Here is a 23,593-nt window from a genome sequence, read left to right as displayed (position 1 = left end):
AACTGCAACGCGTTTCGACAACTAATCTTTCTCAGGCAGCTTTGTGGACATGTCTCTAGAAATAGAGGTGGGGACAAGCCGACAAGTAAATGTCACATGACAGTAGGCTATATACAAAATCAATATACATCACGTCATTGTAGAGGCAACATGAAAAGTACATATTTAAAATATCTATATATATTTATTATTATTAAGAACGACACAGTAATGTTGTCTATAACAAAGATAGCTTTATGCACGTCCTATCAGAGCTGCGTGCAGAAAATACGTTGTATTAAAAAAAAACAGGCAGGCACACTGGGATTATCAAAAACTCAGAACAATGAAATACACAAAAGACAATATATTGGTAAATCTAGGAAGGACTATGTATACTAGAGTAAACAGTTTAGCTCTAGTTGTTTGTTTAATCCTTGGGTAGGCACAGTATCTTGAAGGTGGCTCCACCAATTCCAGCACTGAGCTGGCCTGCAACGTCCCTTCCTAGACTACGCTATATAATACACAAATGTGGACACCCCTTCAAATTAGTGTATTTTGCTATTTCAGCTACACCCGTTGCAGACAGGTGTATAAAATCGAGCACACAGCCATGCAATCTCTAGAGACAAACATTGGTAGTAGAACGGCCTTACTGAAGAGCTCAGTGACTGTGAACATGGCACCCTTCCAAGGAGTAAATTCGTCAAATTTCTGCCCTGCTAGAGCTGCCCCGGTCAACTGTAAGTGCTGCTATTGTGAAGTGGAAACATCTAGGAGCAACAACTCAGTGGTAGGCCGCACAAGCTCACAGAACAGAACCGCGGAGTGCTGAAGCACATAGGGTGTAAAAATCCTCTGTCCTTTGTTGCAACACTTACAGAATTCCGAACTGCCTCTGGAAGCAACGTCAGCACAAGAACTGTTCTTCTGGAGCTTCATGAAATGGGTTTCCATGGCCGAGTAGCCGCACACGAGCCTCAGGTCACCATGCGCAATGCCAAGTATCGGCTCGAGTGGTGTAAAGCTTGCCGCCATTGGACTCTGGAGCAGTGGAAAGGCCTTCTCTGGAGTAATGAATCACGCTTCACCATCTAGCAGTCCGACGGACAAATCTGAGTTTGGTGGATGCCAAGAGAATGCTTCCTGCCCCAATGCATAGTGCCAACTGTCACGTTTGGTGGAAGAGGAATAATGGTCTGGGGATGTTTCTCATTGTCAGGGAATGGGGAACTAATCAGGATAGAAGAGAAAATGAATAAAGCAATGTTCAGGAAAGTCCTTGAGGAAAACCTGCTGCCCTCTGCAAGAACGCTGATACTGGGACGGAAGTTCACCTTTCAGCATGACAATGAAGCACACAGTCAAAGCTACAGTGGAATTGCTAAGGAATAAAAAGATACATGTCCAATTGAAAATTTGTGGCATTTCTTGAAAATTGCTGTCCATCAACATTCCCCAAGGAACTTGACCTAGTTTGAACGGTTTTGTAAAGAAGAATGTTCATATATTGCCAAATCTGCAGTACATTTGGAAAGTATTCAGACCTCTTGACTTTTTCCACATTGTTACGTTACAGCCTAATTCTAAAATGGTTTCAATTGTTTTTCCTCAATCTACACACACTACCACAATGTCAAACCAAAAACAGGTTTTTAGAAATGTTTGCAAATGTGAAGAAAGAAAATACTGAAATATCACTTTAAGAAAATATGTATCATAAGTATTCAGACCCTTTGCTGCAGCACCTTTAGCAGCGATTACAGCCTTGAGTCTTTTTGGTATGATGCTACAAGCTTGGCACACCTGTATTTGGGGAATTTCTCCCATTCTTCTCTGCAGATCCTCTCGAGCTGTGTCAGGTTGAATGGGGAGCATCGCTCCACAGCTATTTTCAGGTCTCTCCAGAGGTGTTCAATCGGGTTCAAGTCCGGACTCTGGCTGGGCCACTCAAGCACATTCGGAGACTTGTTCCAAAGCCACTCCTGCGTTGTCTTGGCTGTGTGCTTAGGGTCGTTGTTCTGTTGGAAGGTGAATCTTCGCCCCCAGTCTGAGGTCCCGAGTGCTCTGGAGCAGGTTTTCATCAAGGATCTCTCTGTACTTTGCTCCATTCATCTTTCCCTCGATCCTGACTAGCCTCCCAGTCCCTCCCGGTGAAAAAGATCCCCACGGCATGATGCTGTCGCCACCGTGCTTCACCGTAGAGATGGTGCCTGGTTTCCTCCAGACGTGAGGCTTGGCATTCAGTTCAAAGAGTTCAATCTTGGTTTCATCAGACCAGATAATCTTGTTTCTCATGGTCTGTCCTTTTCATGGTCTGTCCAACTCCAAGCGGGCTGTCATGCCCTTTACTGAGGAGTGGCTTCCGTCTGACCACTCTACCATAAAGGCCTGCTTGGTGGAGTGTAGCAGAGATGGTTGTCCTTCTGGAAGGTTCTCCCATCTCCACAGAGGAACTGTGGAGCTCTGTCAGCGTGACCATTGGGTTCTTGGTCACCTCCCTGACCACAGCCCTTCTCCCCCGATTGCTCAGTTTGGCCGGGCGGCCAGCTCTAGGAAGAGTCGTGGTGGTTCCAGACTTCTTACATTTAAAAATGAGACCACTGTGTTCTTGGGAACCTTCAATGCTGCAGAAATGTTTTGGTACCCTTCCACAGACCTGTGCTTCCACACAATCCTGTCTGAGCCCTACTGACAATTCCTTCAACCTCATGGCTTCATTTCTGCTCTGACATGCACTGTCAACTGTGGGACCTTGTATAGACAGATGTGTGCCTTTCTAAATCATGTCCAATCCATTGAATTGACCACATAGGGAGTCCAATCCAGTTGTAGGAACATCAAAATGATGATCAATGGGAACAGGATGCACCTGAGCTCAATTTTGCATCTCATAGCAAAGGGTCTGAATACTTATGTAAATAAGGAATTTGTTTTTTATTTTTAATACATTTACAAGACTTTAAAAAAATATTTCACTTTGTCATTATGGGTTATTGTGTATAGATTGAGGAATTTAATGAATTTTACAATAAGGCTGTAATGTAACAAAATGTGGAAAAAGTCAAGAGTTCTAAATACGAAGTTGGTAGAAACTTATTTCAGCACTCACAGCTGAAATTGCTGCCGAAGGTGCTTCTGCCAAGTATTAAATCAGGGTGATGGAGACTTATCCAGTTATGATATTTCAGTTTTGTATTTTTAATATATACTTATTTTCTCACAACAACATTTTGAAAAAGTTAAGGGAGCGTAGTCTTTCTATAGGCACTGTAATTCCAGATAAATTTTTATGGTAAAAATCACTGAGATGAATGTTATGGCTATGACAGACAATCTATTCCCCATAACTTCATTGAAAGAATAAGGTTGTTTTTATATTATATTACTTATTTCCTTATGTAAGACTAAATGCTGGTTGTAATTTGTTTTGATGCAGAGTTGTATTTATTTACTAACCAGATAGTGTCTGATCAAGGAATATTCCATAGAATTTTTGAAAAATAACATCAGTAAAAGGTATTTCTATTCGGATTTCAAATGTTCAACACTTATCAAACAAAGACGATATGCTCTCTTTCCTCGTCTTCATTAAAAAGATGTGGGAATGGCAGTTTGGGAGAAAGCATAGATTTTTGTATAAGAAGCATATTTTCACAGGTTATTTCTTGAAATGTGACATACAATAGCAATCAGTCAAGGCGCTGTTTCTCAGCTTTCAAAATGCCTTTTTTTACGCCAGCAACGTATACCCATTAATATATGCAGAGGTCTTGATCCTGCAAGAAATGGAACATTTCGCTCAGGCTAGAAAGGGTCAACTCTGGCAACATTTATGTTCCATTGTTTTACATGGTATCTGGATATTGTCGTGTTACAATGTTACACATACCCAGACAGTTAACAGAAAATCTTGCATATTGCGTCTCAAACAGCAATGCTGTAAGTGTCATAACAAAATAGTATCCAGAACAGCTACTGATACAAAAACATTGACAGCAAAAATAGTAAAAAGACAAAGGAAGTTGGAAACATTCATCATTCAAATGACTGGAAATGAAGGCTCCCTGAGTTCAAAACTAGAATCCTGGCCTTGACACACCACCAGTCACTGACAAAAATGGATTAATTCCTCGAAGAAAATATACTTTTGGTTGGAAGTTAGAGAGGGCTTGTCAATGGTAGCCGTGGAGTTTCCTAGTACCAACCCAACAGTAGGACAGAGGAGAGGGAGGAGAGAGGAGTGGGCCAGGGAAGCTCCACTGCTGCCACCAGCTGAGGTGGCAGGGGATAGGAAGGTTCCCAAATTGGCAGTCAGGAAGTTTTGGAAGTGGGAGGTTTTGGTGAAGACTTGGATAGGGGAGGTGCGGGGATCCCTGCTCCAACGTGCTTTGTTGGTGCTGTTGTCGACAGTCAACACAGCAGTCTGGAACCATGAGTTGCCATGCTTACACATCAAAGGACCACCGGCATTACCCTGTGGGTGGAAGTACACTAGGTTTAATATGGTTATAATGTTATGTGCTTATAACAACATGTTGCAAGCTAAATAGTATGACAGATATTTACTAAACCTGCAGTAGTGTCACAGCTCTGGTGCAAATGTTGTCCGTAGACGAAACATTCACACATTCCACCACAGAGGTCTGGAACTCCTGCAGAACTTCCTCAGCTAAGGACAAAGAGAGATGGGTTTATTACTTATCATACCCACCCCCACGGTCCTGTCCGGAAACAATACCGACAATGTAAAACATTTCCTGTAAAATGAACAGAAACTTACTGGTGGCAGCAATTGGCCAGAAAGGTACTGTAATTTATTTTACAGCTACTGTAATTCATTTAACGGTACCAAAATGTTTACTTAAATATAATTTACAGTACCAAGTCAGTTACTAATTTACAGTATCAATTAGAATTACTGCATATTACCCAGTGTTTTCATTTTGGTCATTTAGTGGCGCTCTTTAATCGGTGCAGTCAACCAAGGTTGATATATATATTTTTATCACAGTCATAACATGTGAACGTTTCTATAACCATTACTGAAAATGTTGTTGTAGTTAAGGATATACTGGTCTTTAAAATATTTGTAATTACAACAAGATATCTTATGATGATATATCTCTGGATAGTACCAATACATTACTGAGATATTCACGGTAACTTGATGCCAGCTTCCTGTAAATTACTAAAACGTCAAAGCAGTAAAAAACACAGTACAATACTGTAAGGAACTGTAGGAAAGTAATTTTTACAGTATTTTACTGTAATTACAAGGTATTAGAGTAAGTAGATTGGCTGCTAGGAATTTGTATATTACAGCATATTAAATGAGGCCCAGAGGCCTAAACAAAAGGCTTCCAAACTGGCTGTGATTACAGGGCAAATGGACACGGTTAAATATTCAACCATTAAAGGTTTAAGATCTGCTGTCACTGATCTGTCCTCAATATACCTTTAAATTGTTAGGGAACGACTACCACATATCACTTAAATTAGTACAGGACTCTCACTAATGGGTGAAACAATTAAAGCCACTTACAAGGCACGCCTTAAAATATGTTCATGAGACAGTGATTCATTCCCCTCCAGCAATGAATAATAATGTATTACCTTTGTAAAGCGCGTTTCATTATACAGTATAATCTCCAATTACCTTCAAATAAAAAAACAAAATGACAGGGCAACTGGTACAAAGAACCCAGCTGACGCTACAAGGGACAAGGACACCAAGGAGCACAGCTATCAACATAATTACTTTCCTAAACAGTCTTTGGGGCCAGAGTCTGTGGTGCCTTCAGGTGGTACATGAGGGTATTCTAGAGGCTCGGCATGGTTGAGCTGAAAGCCCGATTTTCCCCCAAGGAGCAGAGCTTGGTCCTGGGGGCGTGGAGGAGCAGGCCATCGCTTGACCTGAGGGTGCGGGTGGGGTTATGGTATTTGAGATAAGGAGTGGGATATCCATGACTACGCTGGAAAGTCAGCAAGAGGGTTTTAAAATTAAATCCGTAGTGAGACGGGGAGCCAGCGCAGAGATGCCAGGATGGGGGTGATGATTCTTCACTCTCACCAGGATCCTGACAGTGCTGTTCTGGATGTAGTGGGGCTTTCGGAGACTCCTGCCAGGGATCACAATGAAGAGTGTGTTATAGTAGTCCAGGCTTGAGGAGATAAAGGCATGGATGAGACATATGCATCAGACGGACTTGGGGTAGTTTTTACATACAGCTGGGTGTCATCAGCTTAGCAGTGGAATGAGATTCCATTCCGGCTAATGACATGACCATGTACAGGATGAGCAGCATGGGTCCAAGAATAGATCCTTGTGGGACACGGCAAGTAACGTGGAGGGTCCAAGACCTGGATGCAACACACCATCCCTACCAGTGTGCTGCATTAAATATACAGCAATACAGTAATTTGTTGAATTGTATTGAAAAACTGCAATTGCTAATAGTGAATCCAGTGATATTACAGCATATGAACTTACAGTTTATTAGGTACACCACCCCATTCACAAATGTTTTGCTCCTTCAGACAGTGAGTCACATGGCCGTGGCTTGCTATTTAAAGAAGGCAGAGGCAGTGCTACAGTTCAATTCAACGTCAGAATGGGCAAAACGAGTGACTTAATCGACTATGAGCATGGTATGATCGTCGATGCCAGGTGCGCCGGTTCCAATATATCAGAACTGGCCGGCCTCCTTGGCTTTTCACACACGACAGTGTCTAGGGTTTATCAAGAACAGGGTAACAAAACAAAAAACATCCAGTCAGCGGCAGTACTGTGGGTGAAAACAGCTTGTGGATGAGAGGTCGAAGGAGAATGGCAAGAATCGTGTAAACTAACAGGCAGGCTACAAACAGGCATAAAATGGAGCAGTACAACAGTAATGTGCAGAACGGCATCTCGGAACAGACAACGCGTCTGTCCTTGTCACGGATGGGCGATTGCAGCAGACGACCATACCGGGTTTCACTCCTATCAGCTAAAAACAAAACGAAGCGGCTCCAGTAGGCACATGATCACCAACACTGGACAATTGAGTGCATTGCCTGGTCTGACAAATCCCAGTTCCTGTTGCGTCATGCTGATGGGAGAGTCAGGATTTGGCGTAAGCAGCATAAGTTCATGGCCACATCCTGCCTGGTGTCAACATTACAGGCTGATGGCTCTGGTGTGGGGAATGTTATTTCCTGGCACGTTCGGTTCCTTGACGCCAATTGAGCAACGTTTGAACTCCCCACCTTGTAGAATCCATTCCCCAAATAATTCAGGCTGTTCTGGAGGCAAATAGGGGTCTGACCCGGTACTAGATTGGTGTACCTAATAAACACAAAACACTATATTTGGTGTTTTATGTCACTTGCACTTTATGCCGACAGTAACTACAGGCCAAAACAGATCAAAAGGACATGGCTAGCCGTTCAACTATTAAAGGTTTGAGACTTGCTGCCACTGATTTGTCCCCTATATAAATGAAATTGTTAGGGGACCACTAAGACATACAGTTAAATTCGTTCAGTCTAACGGGTGCAACAAATATAGCTCTTACAAGACAAGCCTAAAAATATGTTAGTCAGAAACACAATACCATCCACCCACTATTGTTCAAAAGGTTTTTGGCGCTCCAAAAATGATGTATGGTACAGGATTCTGAATTACAGTAAATAACTGTCCATTTTCAGGACAAGATTTGTAAAATTCCTAAAATGGAGTATATTACTGTATTCTGTGTACAGCGTTCTCACTCACAGGTGCAACAAATATAGCCTCTTACAATGCACACCTTCAATATATTTATGAGCCAAAGACACTTTCCCTGCCCACAACATTTTCCCACAATGCACGATAATTACTGTGTATTATTCTACAGTGTTTTACTGTTGAAATTACAGAAACGTCTTACAGTGCAGCCAGCTCCTACCCTAGGCATTTGTGTAGATCTGAGAGGCCTGGATAGGTTATAAGCAATATGGTGAAAATCTCACCTATCCTATCAGAAGACAGGTGGACCTACTACCATTGCTTACCCAATTATTTCAGATCTACACAAATGCCTTGGTGCTATAGAGTTTGTTTCTGAACAGGGAACATTTCTCACTAACACACAAAGACAGTAGTCCTTCCACTCACCGCCACCCTGACCTGTTGCCCAGCCAGCTACCCAACACGGAGTCCCTGTGCTGAAGGTTCTGGTTCCCTTGTCCACACAGATAGGCTGGATGTAGTCAGACAATGTGGGTTGGCTGGCCAGTCGGAGGATGGCCACGTTGTTGCCTGTCACATTGCTCATGGTGATGTTGATGACGTTCTGGGTTACCTCGTGGGGATTGGAGCCGCTCTGCTTCAGACGACCCAGAATCACGGTCCACTCAGAGGCGTTGGCCTGGCTGGAGAGATAATGAGTTGCATCTCTGTTTAGTGATGTCCTGTGATCATTGGCGGTCAGTGCCCTTTAAAATGAGGGAGGGCTATTTTCTTTTCATGAGCATGGCCTTATTTTTCTATTACAGCATATTGGATGACTCATTCATATTTCATTCACCCAGTTCAATGTAACAGCGATAGGTTTAGGCTACTACAGTTGAAGTCAGAAGATGACACACTTCGGTTGGAGTCATTAAAACTCATTTTTCAACCACTCCACAAATTTCCTGTTAACAAACTATAGTTTTGGCAAGTTGGTCAGGACATCTACATTGCATGACAAGACATTTTTCCAACGATTGTTTACAGACAGATTATTACACTATCACAATTCCAGTGGTTCAGAAGTTTACATACACTAAGTTGACTGTGCCTTTAAAAAACTTGGAAAATTCCAGAAAATTATGTCATGGCTTTAGAAGCTTCTGAGAGGCTAATTGACATAATTTGTAGTGTACCTGTGGATGAATTTAAAGGTCTACCTTCAAACTCAGTGCCTCTTTGCTTGACATCATGGGAAAATCAAAGAAATCAGCCAAGTCCTCAGAAAAAAGATTGTAGACCTCCACAAGTCTCCACAAGTCTGTTTCATCCTTGGGAGTAATTTCCAAACACCTGAAGGTACCATGTACATCTGTACAAGCAATAGTAAGCAAGTATAAAAACCGTGGGACCACCCAGCCCGTCATACCGCTCAGGAAGAAGACGCGTTCTGTCTCCTAGAGATGAACATACTTTGGTGCGAAAACTGAAAATCAATCCCAGAACAGCAAAGGACCTTGTGAAGATGCTGGAGGAAACAGGTACAAAAGTATCTATATACACAGTAAAAAGAGTCATATATCGACATAATCTGAAAGGCCGCTCAGTAAGGAAGAAGCCACTGCTCCAAAACCACCATTAAAAAGTCAGACTACGTTTTGCAACTGCACATGGGGACAAAGATCATACTTTTTGGAGAAATGTCCTCTTGTCTGATGAAACAAAAATAGAACTGTTTGGCCATAATGACCATCGTTATGTTTGGAGGAAAAAGGGGGAGGCTTGCAAGCCGAAGAACATCATCCCAACCATGAAGCACGGAGATGGCCGCATCATGTTGTGGGAGTGCTTTGCTGCAGGAGGGACTGGTGCACTTCAGAAAATAGATGGCATCATGAGGAAAATTATGTGGATATATTGAAGCAACATCTCAAGACATCAGTCAGGAAGTTAAAGCTTGGTCACAAATGGGTCTTCTAAATGGACAATGACCCCAAGCATACTTCCAAAGTTGTGGCAAAATGGCTTATGGACACCAAAGTCAAGCGATTGGAGTGGCCATCACAAAGCCCTGACTTCAATCCTATAGACAATTTGTGGGCAGAACTGAAAAAGCATGTGCGAGCAAGGAGGCCTACAAGCCTGACTCCGTTACATCAGCTCTGTCAGGAGGTATGGGTCAAAATTCACCCAACTATTTGTGGAAGGCTACCAGAAATGTTTGACCCAAGTTAAACAATTTAAAAGCAATGCTACCAAATACTAATTGAGTGTATGTAAACTTCTGACCCACAGGGAATGCGATGAAATAAATAAAAGCTGAAATCTCTTATTTCACATTCTTAAAATAAAGTGGTGATCCTAACTGACCTAAGACAGGGAATTGTGAAAAACGGAGTTTAAATGTATTTGGCTAAGGTCTATGCAAACTTGCGACTTCAACTGCACATGATACTGGAATGTTCCTTATACCCATCATGAGGTTGCTACAACCTAGTTCATGAATGAAAGTTTACAACTTAGGTGCACACAGGTCGAGAGACAATTTGAGGTGACAGACAGTGACATTCAATACCGCCTTTCACACGCTTACCTGCACCTAGCTGATATTCGGTGCAATCATTAAAACCTGTTATGGCTAGATGTGGTGCTAGCGACCCACCTCAACAACATCTGGTGAAATTGCAGAGTGCGAAATTCAAATGGCAGATAATCATATTTAATATTCATGAAAATACAAGTGTCATACATCAGAAAAAAAACCTTAACTTCTTGTTAATCCAGCCGCTGTGTCAGATTTCAAAAAGGCTTTACGGCGAAAGCACACCATGTGATTACCTGAGGACAGTGCCCCGCACACAAAAGCATTACATTTTTATGAAATTTACTGATGAGGATGGTCCTCCCCTCCCTTCTCTGTGGAGCATCCACTGCCTGTGACAGACTAGCGTCCTGTCCAAGAGGTGTACATCAAGCGGCCTCACCCTGCTAATTTAGTGAGGGATACTAAACTCTTCATTCCAATTGTCTTATTAAATGTTTATTTACTGCTTATGTAATGTGTATGGGTTATGTATGTGTTATGCCCTAGGTAGGCACCCTTCATACTCAACTCTTCATTCATGTTATCATCAGTTGACATAATTCATTATTGTACTAAGTTGATATTTTCTTTGTCTTGAAGTTGACGTAATTATTAATTAAAGGGAAATTCAGACATTAATTAGTCTTGTGCTGATCTAATTTAAATTAAAGCTACACAATATTTAAAGGGATTTGTTTGAGATAAACAGAAAAACTAATTGAACCAAAACGTTTTAATTGAATTACATTTATTCAGTGCGAACAAGGGAGCCACACCAGCAGAGCTCACTACCCACCTGCACAATTATGTGGACACCTGCTCGTCGAACATCTCGTTCAAAAAAATCATGGGCATTAACATGGAGTTGGTCCCCCCCTTTGCTGCTATAACAGCCTCCACTCTTCTGTTAAGGCTTTCCACTAGATGTGAACATTACTGTGGGGACTTGCTACCATTCAGCAACAAGGGCATTATTGAGGTCAAGCACTAATGTTGGGTGATTAGGCCTGGCTCGCAGTCGGCTTTCCAATTCATCCCAAAGCTGTTCAATGGGGTTGAGGTCAGGTCTCTGTGCAGGCCAGTCAAGTTCTTCCACACAGTTCTTGACAAACCATTTCTGTATGGAACTCGCTTTGTGCACGGGGGCATTGTCATGCTGAAACAGGAAAAGGCCTTGCCCAAACTGTTGTCACACAGTTGGAAGCACAGAATCTCCTTGAAAGTAATTTTATGCTGTAGCTTTAAGATTTCCCTTCGGGCCTAGCCGAACCATGAAAAACAGCCCATGACCATTATTCCTCCACCAAACTTTACAGTTGGCACTATGCATTCAGGCAGGTAGCGTTCTCCTGACATCATTTAGCTTTACACCACTCCAGCCGACGCTTGGCATTGCGCGTGGGGATCTTAGGCTTGTGTGCGGCTGCTCGGCCATGGAAACCCATTTCTTGTCACTCCCGTCGAACAGTTATTGTGCTGATGTTGCTTCCAGAAGCAGTTTGAAACTTGGTAGTGAGTGTCGCAACTGAGGACAGATGATCTTTATGCACTTCAGCAGTTGGAGGTCCCGTTCTGGGAGCTTGTGTGTCCTACCACTTCGCGGCTGAGCTGTTGTTGCTCCTTGACATTTCACAATAACAGCACTTACAGTTGACCGGGGCCTCTTCTAGCAGGGTAGAAATGTTATGAACTGACTTGTTGGAAAGGTGGCATCCTATGACGGTGTCACGTTGAAAGTCACTGAGCTCTTCAGTACAGGCCATTCTACTGTCTATGGATATTGCATTGCTGTGTGCTCTGTTATACACGTGTCAGTCGAATCCTCATACTTTTGGCCATGTAGTGTAAGTCTGAATACCAACTACTGAGAAGTGCTTAAATCAAAACACGTAAAAAGTCATAGATATCCTAAGTCTGAATGGGCCACTAAATTCCTTGTGAAGGTAGCAAAACGTTAAACTGTCCAGCTGATTAGGATGGTAAAACAGTAGTGTGGAAGAGATGTTGGCTGGTGGCTCCCCCCTCTGGTACACTAGAGTAACTACTACAGTAAGTGCCTGTTGAGCCCATGGAGTCACCCAGACACTGGTTGACATGACGATGACACCATATCCATGCTTTCTGAAGCCAAGGTTGTGTGAAACATGGGTGTTGTTTATAGACAGCTACCCCTCCTAGAATTTTCAGTAGCACAGTGATTGTACAAATGTCATACGTATTAATCTTGGTTAACCTTTGCATTAGGGTTGAAAAGGAAACTTTTCTATGCGTCACTAACTGTTAATGTAATGGCACTGTAAAAACAAAAATCAGAATCCAATCAAAATGTAGGTTCTATGACTAGATGTAAGGAATTGACATTTCAATCCAGCTACTAACTCTCCCACTTTGACATACAGGTAGAGTTCACTTACCTAGAAAAGCAGCTGGCATCACTCATGACAGAGTCTACCGCCACTAAAGTGCCCCCGCAGACGTGCTCTCCGTTAGTCTGTATGCTGGCTATCCAGGGCCACAAACCTGCTGTCGCCAACGAGCTTCCGCCACCAACATGGGAGTTCAAAGAGGAGCTAGCTCTGCCACACACCACAGCTGCAGAGGGAGGGAGAGACAGAAACATTTGAGAGACAAATAAAAGGGAATAATTCAGTAGTCAGATATGTTACAAAAGTAAAAGATTCACATTAAGTTGTAGCCATAAGCACAAGTTAGTCTATACAGTGCCTTCGGAAAGTATTCAGACACCTTGACCTTTTCCACGTTATGTTACAGCCTTATTTCAAAATTGATTAAATACATGTTGTTCCCTTAGCAATCTACACACAATACCCCATAATGACAAAGTGAAAACAGGTTTTCAAAAAACAGAAACACTTCATTTACATAAGTATTCAGACCCTTTGCTACGAGACTCGAAATAGAGCTCAAGTGCATCCTGTTTCCAATGATCATCCTTGAGATGTTTCTACAACTTGATTGGAGCCAACTTGTGGTAAATTCAATTGATTGGACAAGATTTGGAAAGGTACACACCAGTCTATATAAGGTCCCACAGTTGACAGTGCATGTAAGAGCAAAAAACCAAGCCATGAGGTCGAATGAATTGTTCGTATAGCTCTGAGACAGGATTGTGTCGAGGCACAGATCTGGGGATGGGTACCAAAACATTTCAGCAGCATTGAAGGTCCCCAAGAACACACTGGCCTCCATCGTTCTTAAATGGAAGAAGTTTGGAACCACCAATACTCTTCCTAGAGCCGGCTGCCTGGACAAATTGAGCTATCTGGGGAGAAGGGCCTTGGTCAGGGAGGTGACCAAGAACCGGATTGTCACTCTGACAGAGCTCCAGAGTTCCTCTGTGGAACGGGAGAAACTTACAGAAGGGCAACCATCTCTGCAGCACTCCATCAATCAGGCTTTTATGGTAGAGTGGCCAGATGGAAGCCACTCCTTAGTAAAGGGCATATGACAGCCCTCTTGGAGTTTGCCAAAAGGCACCTAAAGACTGTCAGATCATGAGAAACAAGATTCTCTGCTCTGATGAAACCAAGGTTGAACTCTTTGGCCTTTGAACGGAGCAAGGTACAGAGAGATCCTTGATGAAAACCTGCTCCAGAACACTCAGGACCTCAGACTGGGACTAAGGTTCACCTTCCAACAGAACAATGACCCTAAGCACACAGCCAAGACAACGCAGGAGTGGCTTCGGGACAAGACTCTGAATGCCCTTGAGTAACCCAGCCGAGCCCGGACTTGAACCTGATCGAACATCTCTGGAGAGACCTAAAAATAGCAGCAACGCTCCCCATCCAACCTGACAGAGCTTGAGAGGATCTGCAAAGAATGGGAGAAACTTCCCAAATACAGGTGTGCAAAGCTTGTACCGGTATAACAAAGAAGACTCTAGGCTGTAATTGCTGCCAAAGGTGCTTCAAAGTACTAAGGGTCTGAATACTTATGTAAATATGATCATTCCGTTTTTTTATTTAAAAATGTCCAAAAACCTGTTTTTGCTTTGTCATTATGGGGTTGATTGAGGGAAAAATATATATTTTAGAATAAGGCTGTAACGTAACAAAATGTGGAAAATGTCAAGGGGTCTGAATACTTTCCGAAGGCACTGTAGGTATGTACATGCAGTTGTAGGGACAGTTGTGGTGGTAGTGGTGGTTCTAGGGGCAGTAGTGGTGGTTGTAGGGGCAGTTGTAGTGGTTGTTGTAGGGGCGGTTGTAGGGGCGGTTGTAGTGGTTGTTGTAGGGGCAGTTGTAGTGTTTGTTGTAGGGGTGGTTGTAGTGGCGGTTGTAAGGGCGGTTGTAGGGGCGGTTGTAGTGGTTGTTGTAGGGGTAGTTGTAAGGGTGGTTGTAGGGGCAGTTGTAGTGGTGGTTGTAGGGGCAGTTGTAGGGCTGGTTGTAGGGGCAGTTGTAGTGATGGTTGTAGTGGTAGTGGTGGTTGTAGGGGCTGAAAGACCAGTACAGAAGACACTGAGGTCAGAGTCAGTCCCACTGGAGGAGAAGGTGACAAAGCCAGGCTGGTCACTGCTGATCTGACTGTTGATCCAGGTCTGGTACTGGGACACTCTGGTGTACACTCCTGGGAATTTTGCCAGGGCACAGCCTTTGCCGAAACTCACAACACCAGACTGGATCCAGCGAGTACCCTGATTGGTTACCATCGGACCTCCGGAGTCCCCCTATGCATGGACAGATTTACAGTGTCACTGAGATTGCATTTTCACAAGATTATGAAACAGTTGGTTTCCCAGATGAAGCACAGTCTCAGATGAGGAACCATTTACAATGTGAACATGCTTTTTAGACTAGGATTAGGTATAACCTGTGTCCGGGGGATCGGACCAATATGTAATTGACCCACAATGTAATAAACAAAAAGGATAACCAAGAGATTTTACCTGACAGGAATCCTTTCCTCCTGCTGCTAGACCAGCACAGATCATGTTGTCTGTGATTGAACCTACTCCATAGTTAAAGTTACACAGCCTGTTTCCCACTACTGGCACATCCACCTCCTGTAGGGTCTTTGGTGAGGGCAGGGACACTGAGGAGATGGGAGACACATTCAGACAAGTAAAGTTAGTACAACATGATTTGAAATGCATTACTTGATCGATTCATTTTGAAGGTTTATTTGAGGAAAATGTATTTTGTTACAATTGATCACTCCTATTATATTACAAATATATTTTACATATTGACTATTGCCAATGCATTAGATTTAATCTCTCCCATCAGATCTCACCTCCACTGCGGATGGTGCCCCAGCCAGTGACCCAGCTAGTAGTGCCGGCATGAAAAGAGCTGCCTGGTGCAGCTAGGCAGACTGGCCGGATGTAGTTGGTAAAAGTCACAGGGGAGGAGAGCTTGAGAAGACACATGTCGTTGTCATTAGTACTTCTGGTGTAGTTTGGGTGGGACATGATCTGAGTGACCCCGCGGTCCACCTCGTTGGGGTTAGAGCCCTTCTGGTTCTGACGACCAACGTAGACCACCAAATTTGATGTACTGGGGCTGAGATAATATGTATATATATAAAAAAGATAACAGAAATGCTGTAAAAGGAGGCTCAATTGAGTTATGATTAGGTTTGGTGTAAGAGTTAAATGTTAGGATTCTAGCAATCCTGCAATCCCTCACCTGGAGAAGCAGTGAGCAGCAGTCAGCACCCACTCTTTGTTGATGAGGGATCCCCCACAAAAATGCCTGCCAGATCTGTGCAGACTGGCCTGCCATGGCCAACTCCCTGCAAGAGCATCCTGACCCCCCACAATCCTAGTGTTGAGAGGGGTTCCGCATACTAACAGAGACGCATATGGAAGAAGGTTTACGAAATGGAGCACACAAAGGAAGTGAAGAGATTGAAACCTCACTAGTTAGTGAATAGGTGCATGGTAATGCCATTCAATGAGAAAAATACTCACCATCCAACTGAGAGTGAGACCCTAAAAACAGGAGAGGAGAAAAAACAGTTGAACAGTTTGGTTTTGGCACACTGTGGGAAAACATGTAACTTAACTCTTTGCACCCTACTGGTTTTACAATAGCAACCAGATGAGGAATTAGAATAATTGACCAGGATCTCTATGGTAGTAACATAGAGTCTTAGAGCACAGCCAGCAAGCCAATCAATCAATTCGTCTGTGTATTTAATGTTGTTCCATAGTTTCCATGTGAGCGAACTTTGTATGCTGGATGCTTGTCATGAGTCTGTGTATTGTTTGACAAAACGCCATCTGTCAAAACTAATTTAATCACTGCGTATGTTACCGAACATTACTGTACACTTAACATTATCCCGAATGTGCGTTTGTAACGGAATACACCGTGAGTCGGGAAGCGGGTGCAGATGTGCGTAATAATAAGTCAATGCAGAAGAACATATGAGAAGCGAGATTCTCTGGTCTGATGAAAATAAGATTGAATTGTTTGGCCTGAATGCCAAGCGTCACGTCTGGAGGAAACCTGGCACCATCTCTACGGTGAAGCATGGTGGTGGCAGCATCATACTGTGGGGGTGTTTTTCAGCGGCAGGGACTGGGAGACTAGTCAGGATCGAGGGAAAGATGAACGGAGCAGAAAGATCCTTGATGAAAACCTGCTCCGGAGGGCTCAGGACCCCAGCCTGAAGCGAAGGTTCACCTTCCAACAGGACAACAACTCTAAGCACACAGCCAAGGCAATGCAGGAGTGGCTTCGGGACAAGTCTCTGAATGTCCTTGAGTGTCCCAGCCAGAGCCCGTAATTGAACCCGATCAAACATCTCTGGAGAGACCTGAAAATAGCTGTGCAGTGACCCTCCCCATCCAACCTGACAGAGCTTGAGAGGATCTGCAGAGAAGACTGGGTGAAACTCCCCAAATACAGGTGTGTCCAGCTTTAAGGTGCATCAAAAAGGACTGAGTAAAGGGTCTGAATAGTTATGTAAATGTGATATTTCAGTTTTGTTTTTTAATACATTTGCAAAAAATATATACAAATAATGTTTTTGCTTAGTCATCATGGGGTATTATGTGAAGATTTATGAGAGAAAAAACAATGTAATCCATTTTAGAATAAGGCTGTAACGTAACAAAATGTGGAAAAAGTCAAAGGGTCTGTGTACGAATGCACTGTATATACATTTTAGGAGGATAAATATGTCTATTTTTTTAAAGTGGTGTTAATGTTATGGTTAACTTTGTTCCAAACTGTCCATTGAGGTTTTTCGTCTGGAAAAATGTCATCCAAACAAAACAATAACAAGAATTTAAAAAAATCACAATCATCCAACTAAGGAAGCGTTGTGGTCACAACAGAGTCATCGTGGCTGTAGGACTATATGGGGATTTCACAGAAAAGAATACAAAGAAGGGAACACAAATTGCCCTTCAATTGCCTCTGATGTTTTGAATCTTCCCAAGTGGCTTCCTCTCCTGGGATCTGAAAGACCTGGACAATGTGAAAGCAAGCCTTAACGACACTTTCAACTACTCTGTCTTTTCATACCAGTGCAACTAAAGGAGAACAGACCAGGTGAGGGATCCACTGGACTGCTGATATTGGCAACCAGATCTGTGAGAGACTAGTGGACTACTGATAAGCACCCTAGTTCTGTGTGCTCTGTGGGTGTGTCTGGCTGGCTGGCTTCACATTCAGTCCCCACCCACTATATTAAAATCAGGTAATGTTTACAAAACAAAAACAAATGCATACAACACACAGAGGCAAATAACAATCGACAAATCAGACTTCTCTATTGCAAAATTATGCATTTCTACAAATTCATTGCATGAAATATTGCATTACATAATGAACATATCAAACATTGTATTCCATCCAACTGCTGTGTGTGAGGACAAACACTTTGATTTGAGGCACAACTTTCCTGTCGACACCAATTCTGATACACTTTGGAACCTCAATTTCCTCCCTGTACAACATTGCATTGATTACATTGGCGACTCAAGCTAACTGTTTCCAGTAAGATGGAATTGTCAGCTGAAGGTGAAACATTTCCTTGACGTGTTGAAAAGCCATTCTATGGTCTTGATTCAACTCTCCATTACGCTTCAGAGGGAATGTTGCATGCACACACACACACACACACACATATACACACACACACACACACACACACACACACACACACACACACACACATATACACACACACACACACACACACACACACACACACCAGTGATAGGCCTAATTAATTAAAGGTGCCTTTTTCCTTTTTCACATCAGTTCCAGTGGCACAAACAGGAAGAAGTGTCCATCATTTTACAGGTGCACTGGCTTTACAGCTGTATTAGATCTAAGAACTAACCACCGTCATACAGGCCATATATGTGGTGCAAGTGTCAATATACATATATGTATTTTTTTTTAGAATGTACAGTTGAAGTCAGAAGTTTACATACACTTAGGTTGGAGTCATATACTCGTTTTTCAACCACTCCAAAAATGTCTTGTAAACAAACTATAGTTTTGGCAAGTCGGTTAGGACATCTACTTTGTGCATGACACAAGACATTTTTCCAAAAATTGTTTACAGCCAGATTATTTCACTCATAATTCACTGTATCACAATTCCAGTGGGTCAGAAGTTTACAAACACTAAGTTAACTGTGCCTTTAAACAGCTTGGAAAATTCCAGAAATTGATGTCATGGCTTTAGAAGCTTCTGATAGGCTAATTGACATCATTTGAGTCAATTGGAGATCTACCTGTGGATGTATTTCAAAGCCTACCTTCAAACTCAGTGCCTCTTTGCTTGACATCATGGGAAAATCAAAAGAAATCAGCCAAGACCTCAGATTTTTTTTTTGTAGACCTCCATAATTATGGTTCATCCTTGGGAGGTACGCTTGAAGGTACCATGTTCACCTGTACAAACAATATTATGCAAGTATAAACACCATGGGACCATGTAGCCGTCATACTGCTCAAGATCGAGACGCGTTCTGTCTCCTAGAGATGAACGTACTTTGGTGCGAAAAGTGCAAATCAATCCCAGAATAACAGCAAAGGATCTTGTGAGTATGCTGGAGGAAACCGGTACATAAATATCTATATCCACAGTAAAACGAGTCCTATATTGACAACCCGAAAGGCCGCTCGACAAGGAAGAAGACACTGCTCAAAAAACGCCATAAAAAAGCCAGACCAATGTTTGCAACTGCACATGAGAACAAAGATTGTACTTTTTGGAGAAATGTCCTCTGGTCTGATGAAACAAAAATAGAACTGTTTGGCCATATTGACCATCATTATGTTTGGAGGAAAAAGGGGGAGGCTTGCAAGCCAAAGAACACCATCCCAATCGTGAAGCACGGAGGTGGCAGCATCATGTTGTGGGGGTGCTTTGCTGCAGGGGGGACTGGTGCACTTCACAAAATAGATGGCATCATGAGGAAGGTAAATGATGTGGATATATTGAAGCAACATCTCAAGACATCAGTCAGGAAGCTAAAGCTTGGTCGCAAATGGGTCTTCCAAATGGACCCAAATGACCCCAAGCATGCTTCCAAAGTTGTGGCAAATGGCTTCAGGACAACAAAGTCAAGGTATTGGAGTGGCCATCACAAACCCTGACCTCAATCCTATAGAACATTTGTGGGCAGAACTGAAAAAGCGTGTACGAGCAAGGAGGCCTACAAACCTGACTCCGTTACACCAGCTCTGTCAGGAGGAATGGGCCAAAATTCACCCAACTTATTGTGGGAAGCTTGTGGAAGGCTACCCAAAATGTTTGACCCAAGTTAAACAATTTAAAGGCAATGCTACCAAATACTAATTGAGTGTATGTAAACTTCTGACCCACTGGGAATGTGATGAAAGAAATAAAAGCTGAAATAAATCACTCTACTTTTATTCTGACATTTAACATTCTTAAAATAAAGTGGTGATCCTGACCTAATACAGGGCATTTTTACAAGGCTTCAATGTCAGGAATTGTGAAAAACTGAGTTTAAATGTATTTGGCTAAGGTGTATGTAAACTTCCAACTTCAACTGTAGGTGTCTCTACTTGACAGTGCTTTAGCTTTTTTTTCTTAGGCTGTTCTAAAATGCAAATTCTCATGCAAAATACAGCATGCATTTGTCTGGCTGGCTGGGAGAATCTTAGTTTGTATAAAGGTATACACATGACATGTAAAGGAACATTGCCTGTGGTCTTTTTTATTTCAGGGATTGCGTATCTCCTTTATGCCATCATCAGTTGTCATGCCCCCCTATAATCAAAGTGAGGTTTCATGCAGACCCTTTCGTTTCTTTCTTTCTCTCTCTCATAAACATTTTACTTAGCGTCAGATTGTAGTTTAATGAGTCTCATTACTTAAATGAGGAATGCTTTTAAAATGTTTTACTGGAGGTCTTTTTTTTTTTTTTTCAACCTTTTTTTTTTTTTTATCCAAGAAGTCCCATTGAAGTCGGTCTTCTTTTACGAGGAAGACCTGGCCAAGTTACTCTGTTACTCACTGGTTTGTATTTTTTTCTGTCCCTCACTTAAGTTCCTTGTACAATTCAACTTTCATCTCATTAAATATCTAATTCTGTCCCTTTAACTGCTTCGAAAAAGATGACTTCAGCTGGTCCACTTCAACACTGTACACACTGAACCTTTTGCAGTGTTCTTCAGTCATGTTCAATGCCATTTCTGTTGTGTTGCTATGATGCTCATGTTAGACAAATGTAAACGTTCTGCCTCATTACACGCACTGCAGCACCCTCAAGGGCCAAAACAGTCTAACAGGTCTCTCTCCTGTGTCATAAGGCACATGACATTGTATTGACTTTGACTGTTTCTTTTTTTGGCTATGCTCACCACCATCACCATTCCATAACCTGACCAACTCCTTAAAGGGATAGTGCAAGATTTTACCAAGTGTCAGATTAACTCACGGATACCGTTTTTATGTCTCTGCAGTTTGAAAGAAGTTGTAGGTCGTTTTGCAAGCCACTAGGTTAGCACAATGACTGGAAGTATACAGGTAGGGGAGAGTGGGGTAAATTGAGCCAAAGGGGTAAGTTCAGCTACCCTTGTTTCTAAAAGTCTGTGAAGGAAGAAACCACATGGAAAAAGTGGTAAGCAAGTTAGGTAAAAAGAAAATTGATTTTCAACCAGTCAAATTAATTTGTGTTCGGGATTACATGCATTCCAATTATTTCCAGGGATACACAACTACCTGATATATACGTAGATATTGTTTTTTTTTAGAAAGAATAGGCCTATTATTTTTTTCCATGGAGTGATGCTGAACAGCTTGCATGGTCTCTCCCCTACAACTAGCATAATCACACTATCCCTTTAACTCCAGAGTCACCTGTAGAACTGTCCATAGACTTAAAGCAGTGGAATAATGGGAATCATGTCTCTTACCTTTTGAAAGGAATGCAACTAGTAGATTCATCAAACGTTTCCATGCCCACCACAACAGCCTGTTCTGTTTAGTGTTTATACTTTTGTACTCATCCCTGCAGTCACTCCTCCCCTATATATATATATATATATATATATATAAAGTACCAGTCAAACGTTTGGACACACCTTCTCATTCCATTTTTTTTATTTTAATTTTATTTTTTAACAATGTTCTACATTGTAGACTAATAGTGAAGACAACAAAACTATAAAATAACACATATGGAATCATGTAGTAACCATTTTTTCCCCAACAAATCAAAATATATTTGAGATTGTTCAAAGTAGCCACCATTTGCCTTGACAGCTTTGCACACGCTTGGCATTCTCTCAACCAGCTTCATGAGGTAGTCACCTGGAATGCATTTCAATTAACAGGTGTGCCTTGTTAAAAGTCCATTTGTTGAATTTCTTTCCGTCTTAATGTGTTTGAGCCAATCAGTTGTGTTACGGTAGGGGTGGTATACAGAAGATAGCCCTATTTGGTAAAAGATCAAGTCCATATTATGGCAAGAACAGATCAAATAAGCAAAGAGAAACAACAATCCATCATTACTTTAAGACATGAAGGTCAGTCGATACGGAAAATTTCAAGAACTTTTAAAGTTTCTTCAAGAGCAGTCGCAAAAACCATCGAGCGCTATGGTGAAACGGGCTCTCATGAGGACCGCCACAGGACCAGCATAGCATTCTGCAGCGATACGTCCTCCCATCTGGTTTGTGCTTAGTAAGACTATCATTTTGTTTTTCAACAGGACAATGACCCAACACACCTCCAGGCTGTGTAAGGGTTATTTGACCAATAAGGAGAGTGATGGAGAGCTGCATCAGATGACCTGGCCTCCACAATCACCCGACCTCAACCCAACCGCAGAGTGAAGGAAAAGCAGCCAACAAGTGAACAGCATATGTGGGAACTCCTTCAAGACTATTGGAAAAGCATTCGTCATGAAACTCGTCGAGAGAATGCCAGGAGTGTGCAAAGCTGTCAAGGCAAAGAGTGGCTACTTTGAAGAATCTAAAATGTATTTTGATTTGTTTAACACTTGTTATTTCATCATGTTGATGTCTTCACTATTAATCTACAATGTAGAAAACAGTAAAAATAAAGAAACACCCTTGAATGAGTAGGTGTGTCCAAACTTTTGACTGGTAGCGGGGAGGGACAGGCGCCCTTCTCAAAATAAACAGTAATCTGTGGCGCTCGGTCATGTTGTCATAAAGAAACACACATCTATTTTCCATACCATATTTGTTCGAAATTCCAAACGAGTTTTTATTCGGAAGACAGATGAAGCGTTTTTCAAACGCAATCACTTTTCGCAGGTGAAAACAGAATCCTACTTATTACTCCATGTACCTAACGTAAGTAACTTTTGTTTTGAGCCGACATCGCGGTTGGCCATGAGTGGGGCACCTGGCTCGTGACTGGGAGGTTCCAAAACGAATGCAATCACTTATCACCCGGTGCAAACTTCTTCCACTGGGGCAACCGGTGCCATACAGACACCCGTAAAAGACGCTCCCCATCCCGATAGACCTGTTCGTTCTCCGTCTTTCCAAGTCAAACGCTCTAGAACCGTTGGTTGTCACGAGGGCAAGATCATTGGTTTTCCATTGCTGTAATCTGTGATCATGTTTCCTATCTATCTATAGATCGGTGATAGATATCTAATCTATAGAGCCTATTGTAATGTACCACGCGTTGCTCAGTTGGTAGAGCATGGCGCATGCAACGCCGTGAGTTGTGGGTTCGATAGCCATGTGGAACCAGTTAGAAAAAGTGAGAGAAGTGTATGCACTCACTAGTGTAAATCGCTCTGGATAAGAGTATCTGCTAAATGGTGTAAAATGTATAAGGGAGAGTGTGTTGTACCGTCATGTTCCAGAGCACCCAGAGTAGGCTATCCT

General features: G+C 42.3%; 1 protein-coding gene across 7 annotated transcripts; it reads right to left on the bottom strand.

Moving 5' to 3' along the window:
- Positions 1 to 3,406: 3,406 nt before the first annotated feature.
- Positions 3,407 to 21,757, bottom strand: LOC118362670 (serine protease 27-like). Of its 7 annotated transcripts, none has more exons than XM_035743197.2 (10): positions 21,641 to 21,757; positions 16,198 to 16,218; positions 15,914 to 16,073; positions 15,519 to 15,787; positions 15,172 to 15,317; positions 14,730 to 14,952; positions 12,677 to 12,854; positions 8,123 to 8,379; positions 4,557 to 4,654; positions 3,407 to 4,459 (listed from the first exon to the last, which is right to left on the bottom strand). In XM_035743197.2, the coding sequence occupies exons 1-10, from the start codon at positions 21,669 to 21,671 to the stop codon at positions 4,091 to 4,093; spliced, it is 1,752 nt and encodes a 583-aa protein (XP_035599090.1). In that variant the 5' UTR covers positions 21,672 to 21,757; the 3' UTR covers positions 3,407 to 4,090. The 7 variants fall into 7 exon arrangements, with proteins under 7 accessions (XP_035599090.1, XP_035599091.1, XP_035599094.1 ...); XM_035743198.2 differs by having other exon boundaries at positions 14,736 to 14,952; XM_035743201.2 differs by having other exon boundaries at positions 15,519 to 15,639.
- Between the last annotated feature and the right edge of the window lie 1,836 nt (positions 21,758 to 23,593).

This window comes from Oncorhynchus keta, chromosome 29 (assembly GCF_023373465.1).
Source record: "Oncorhynchus keta strain PuntledgeMale-10-30-2019 chromosome 29, Oket_V2, whole genome shotgun sequence".
NCBI classification, from domain to species: domain Eukaryota; kingdom Metazoa; phylum Chordata; class Actinopteri; order Salmoniformes; family Salmonidae; genus Oncorhynchus; species Oncorhynchus keta.
This window is presented reverse-complemented; position numbering and strand designations above follow the sequence as displayed.

Excerpts from the sequence above, each read along its gene's own strand:
- LOC118362670 (XM_035743197.2), bottom strand. The coding sequence starts at position 21,671 with ATGAATCTACTAGTTGCATTCCTTTCAAAAG. Across the intron at positions 15,318-15,518 it reads GGGCACCATCCGCAGTGGAG|TGTCCCTGCCCTCACCAAAG; the intron begins GTGAGATCTGAT and ends CCATCTCCTCAG. Across the intron at positions 14,953-15,171 it reads GAGGAAAGGATTCCTGTCAG|GGGGACTCCGGAGGTCCGAT; the intron begins GTAAAATCTCTT and ends GTCCATGCATAG.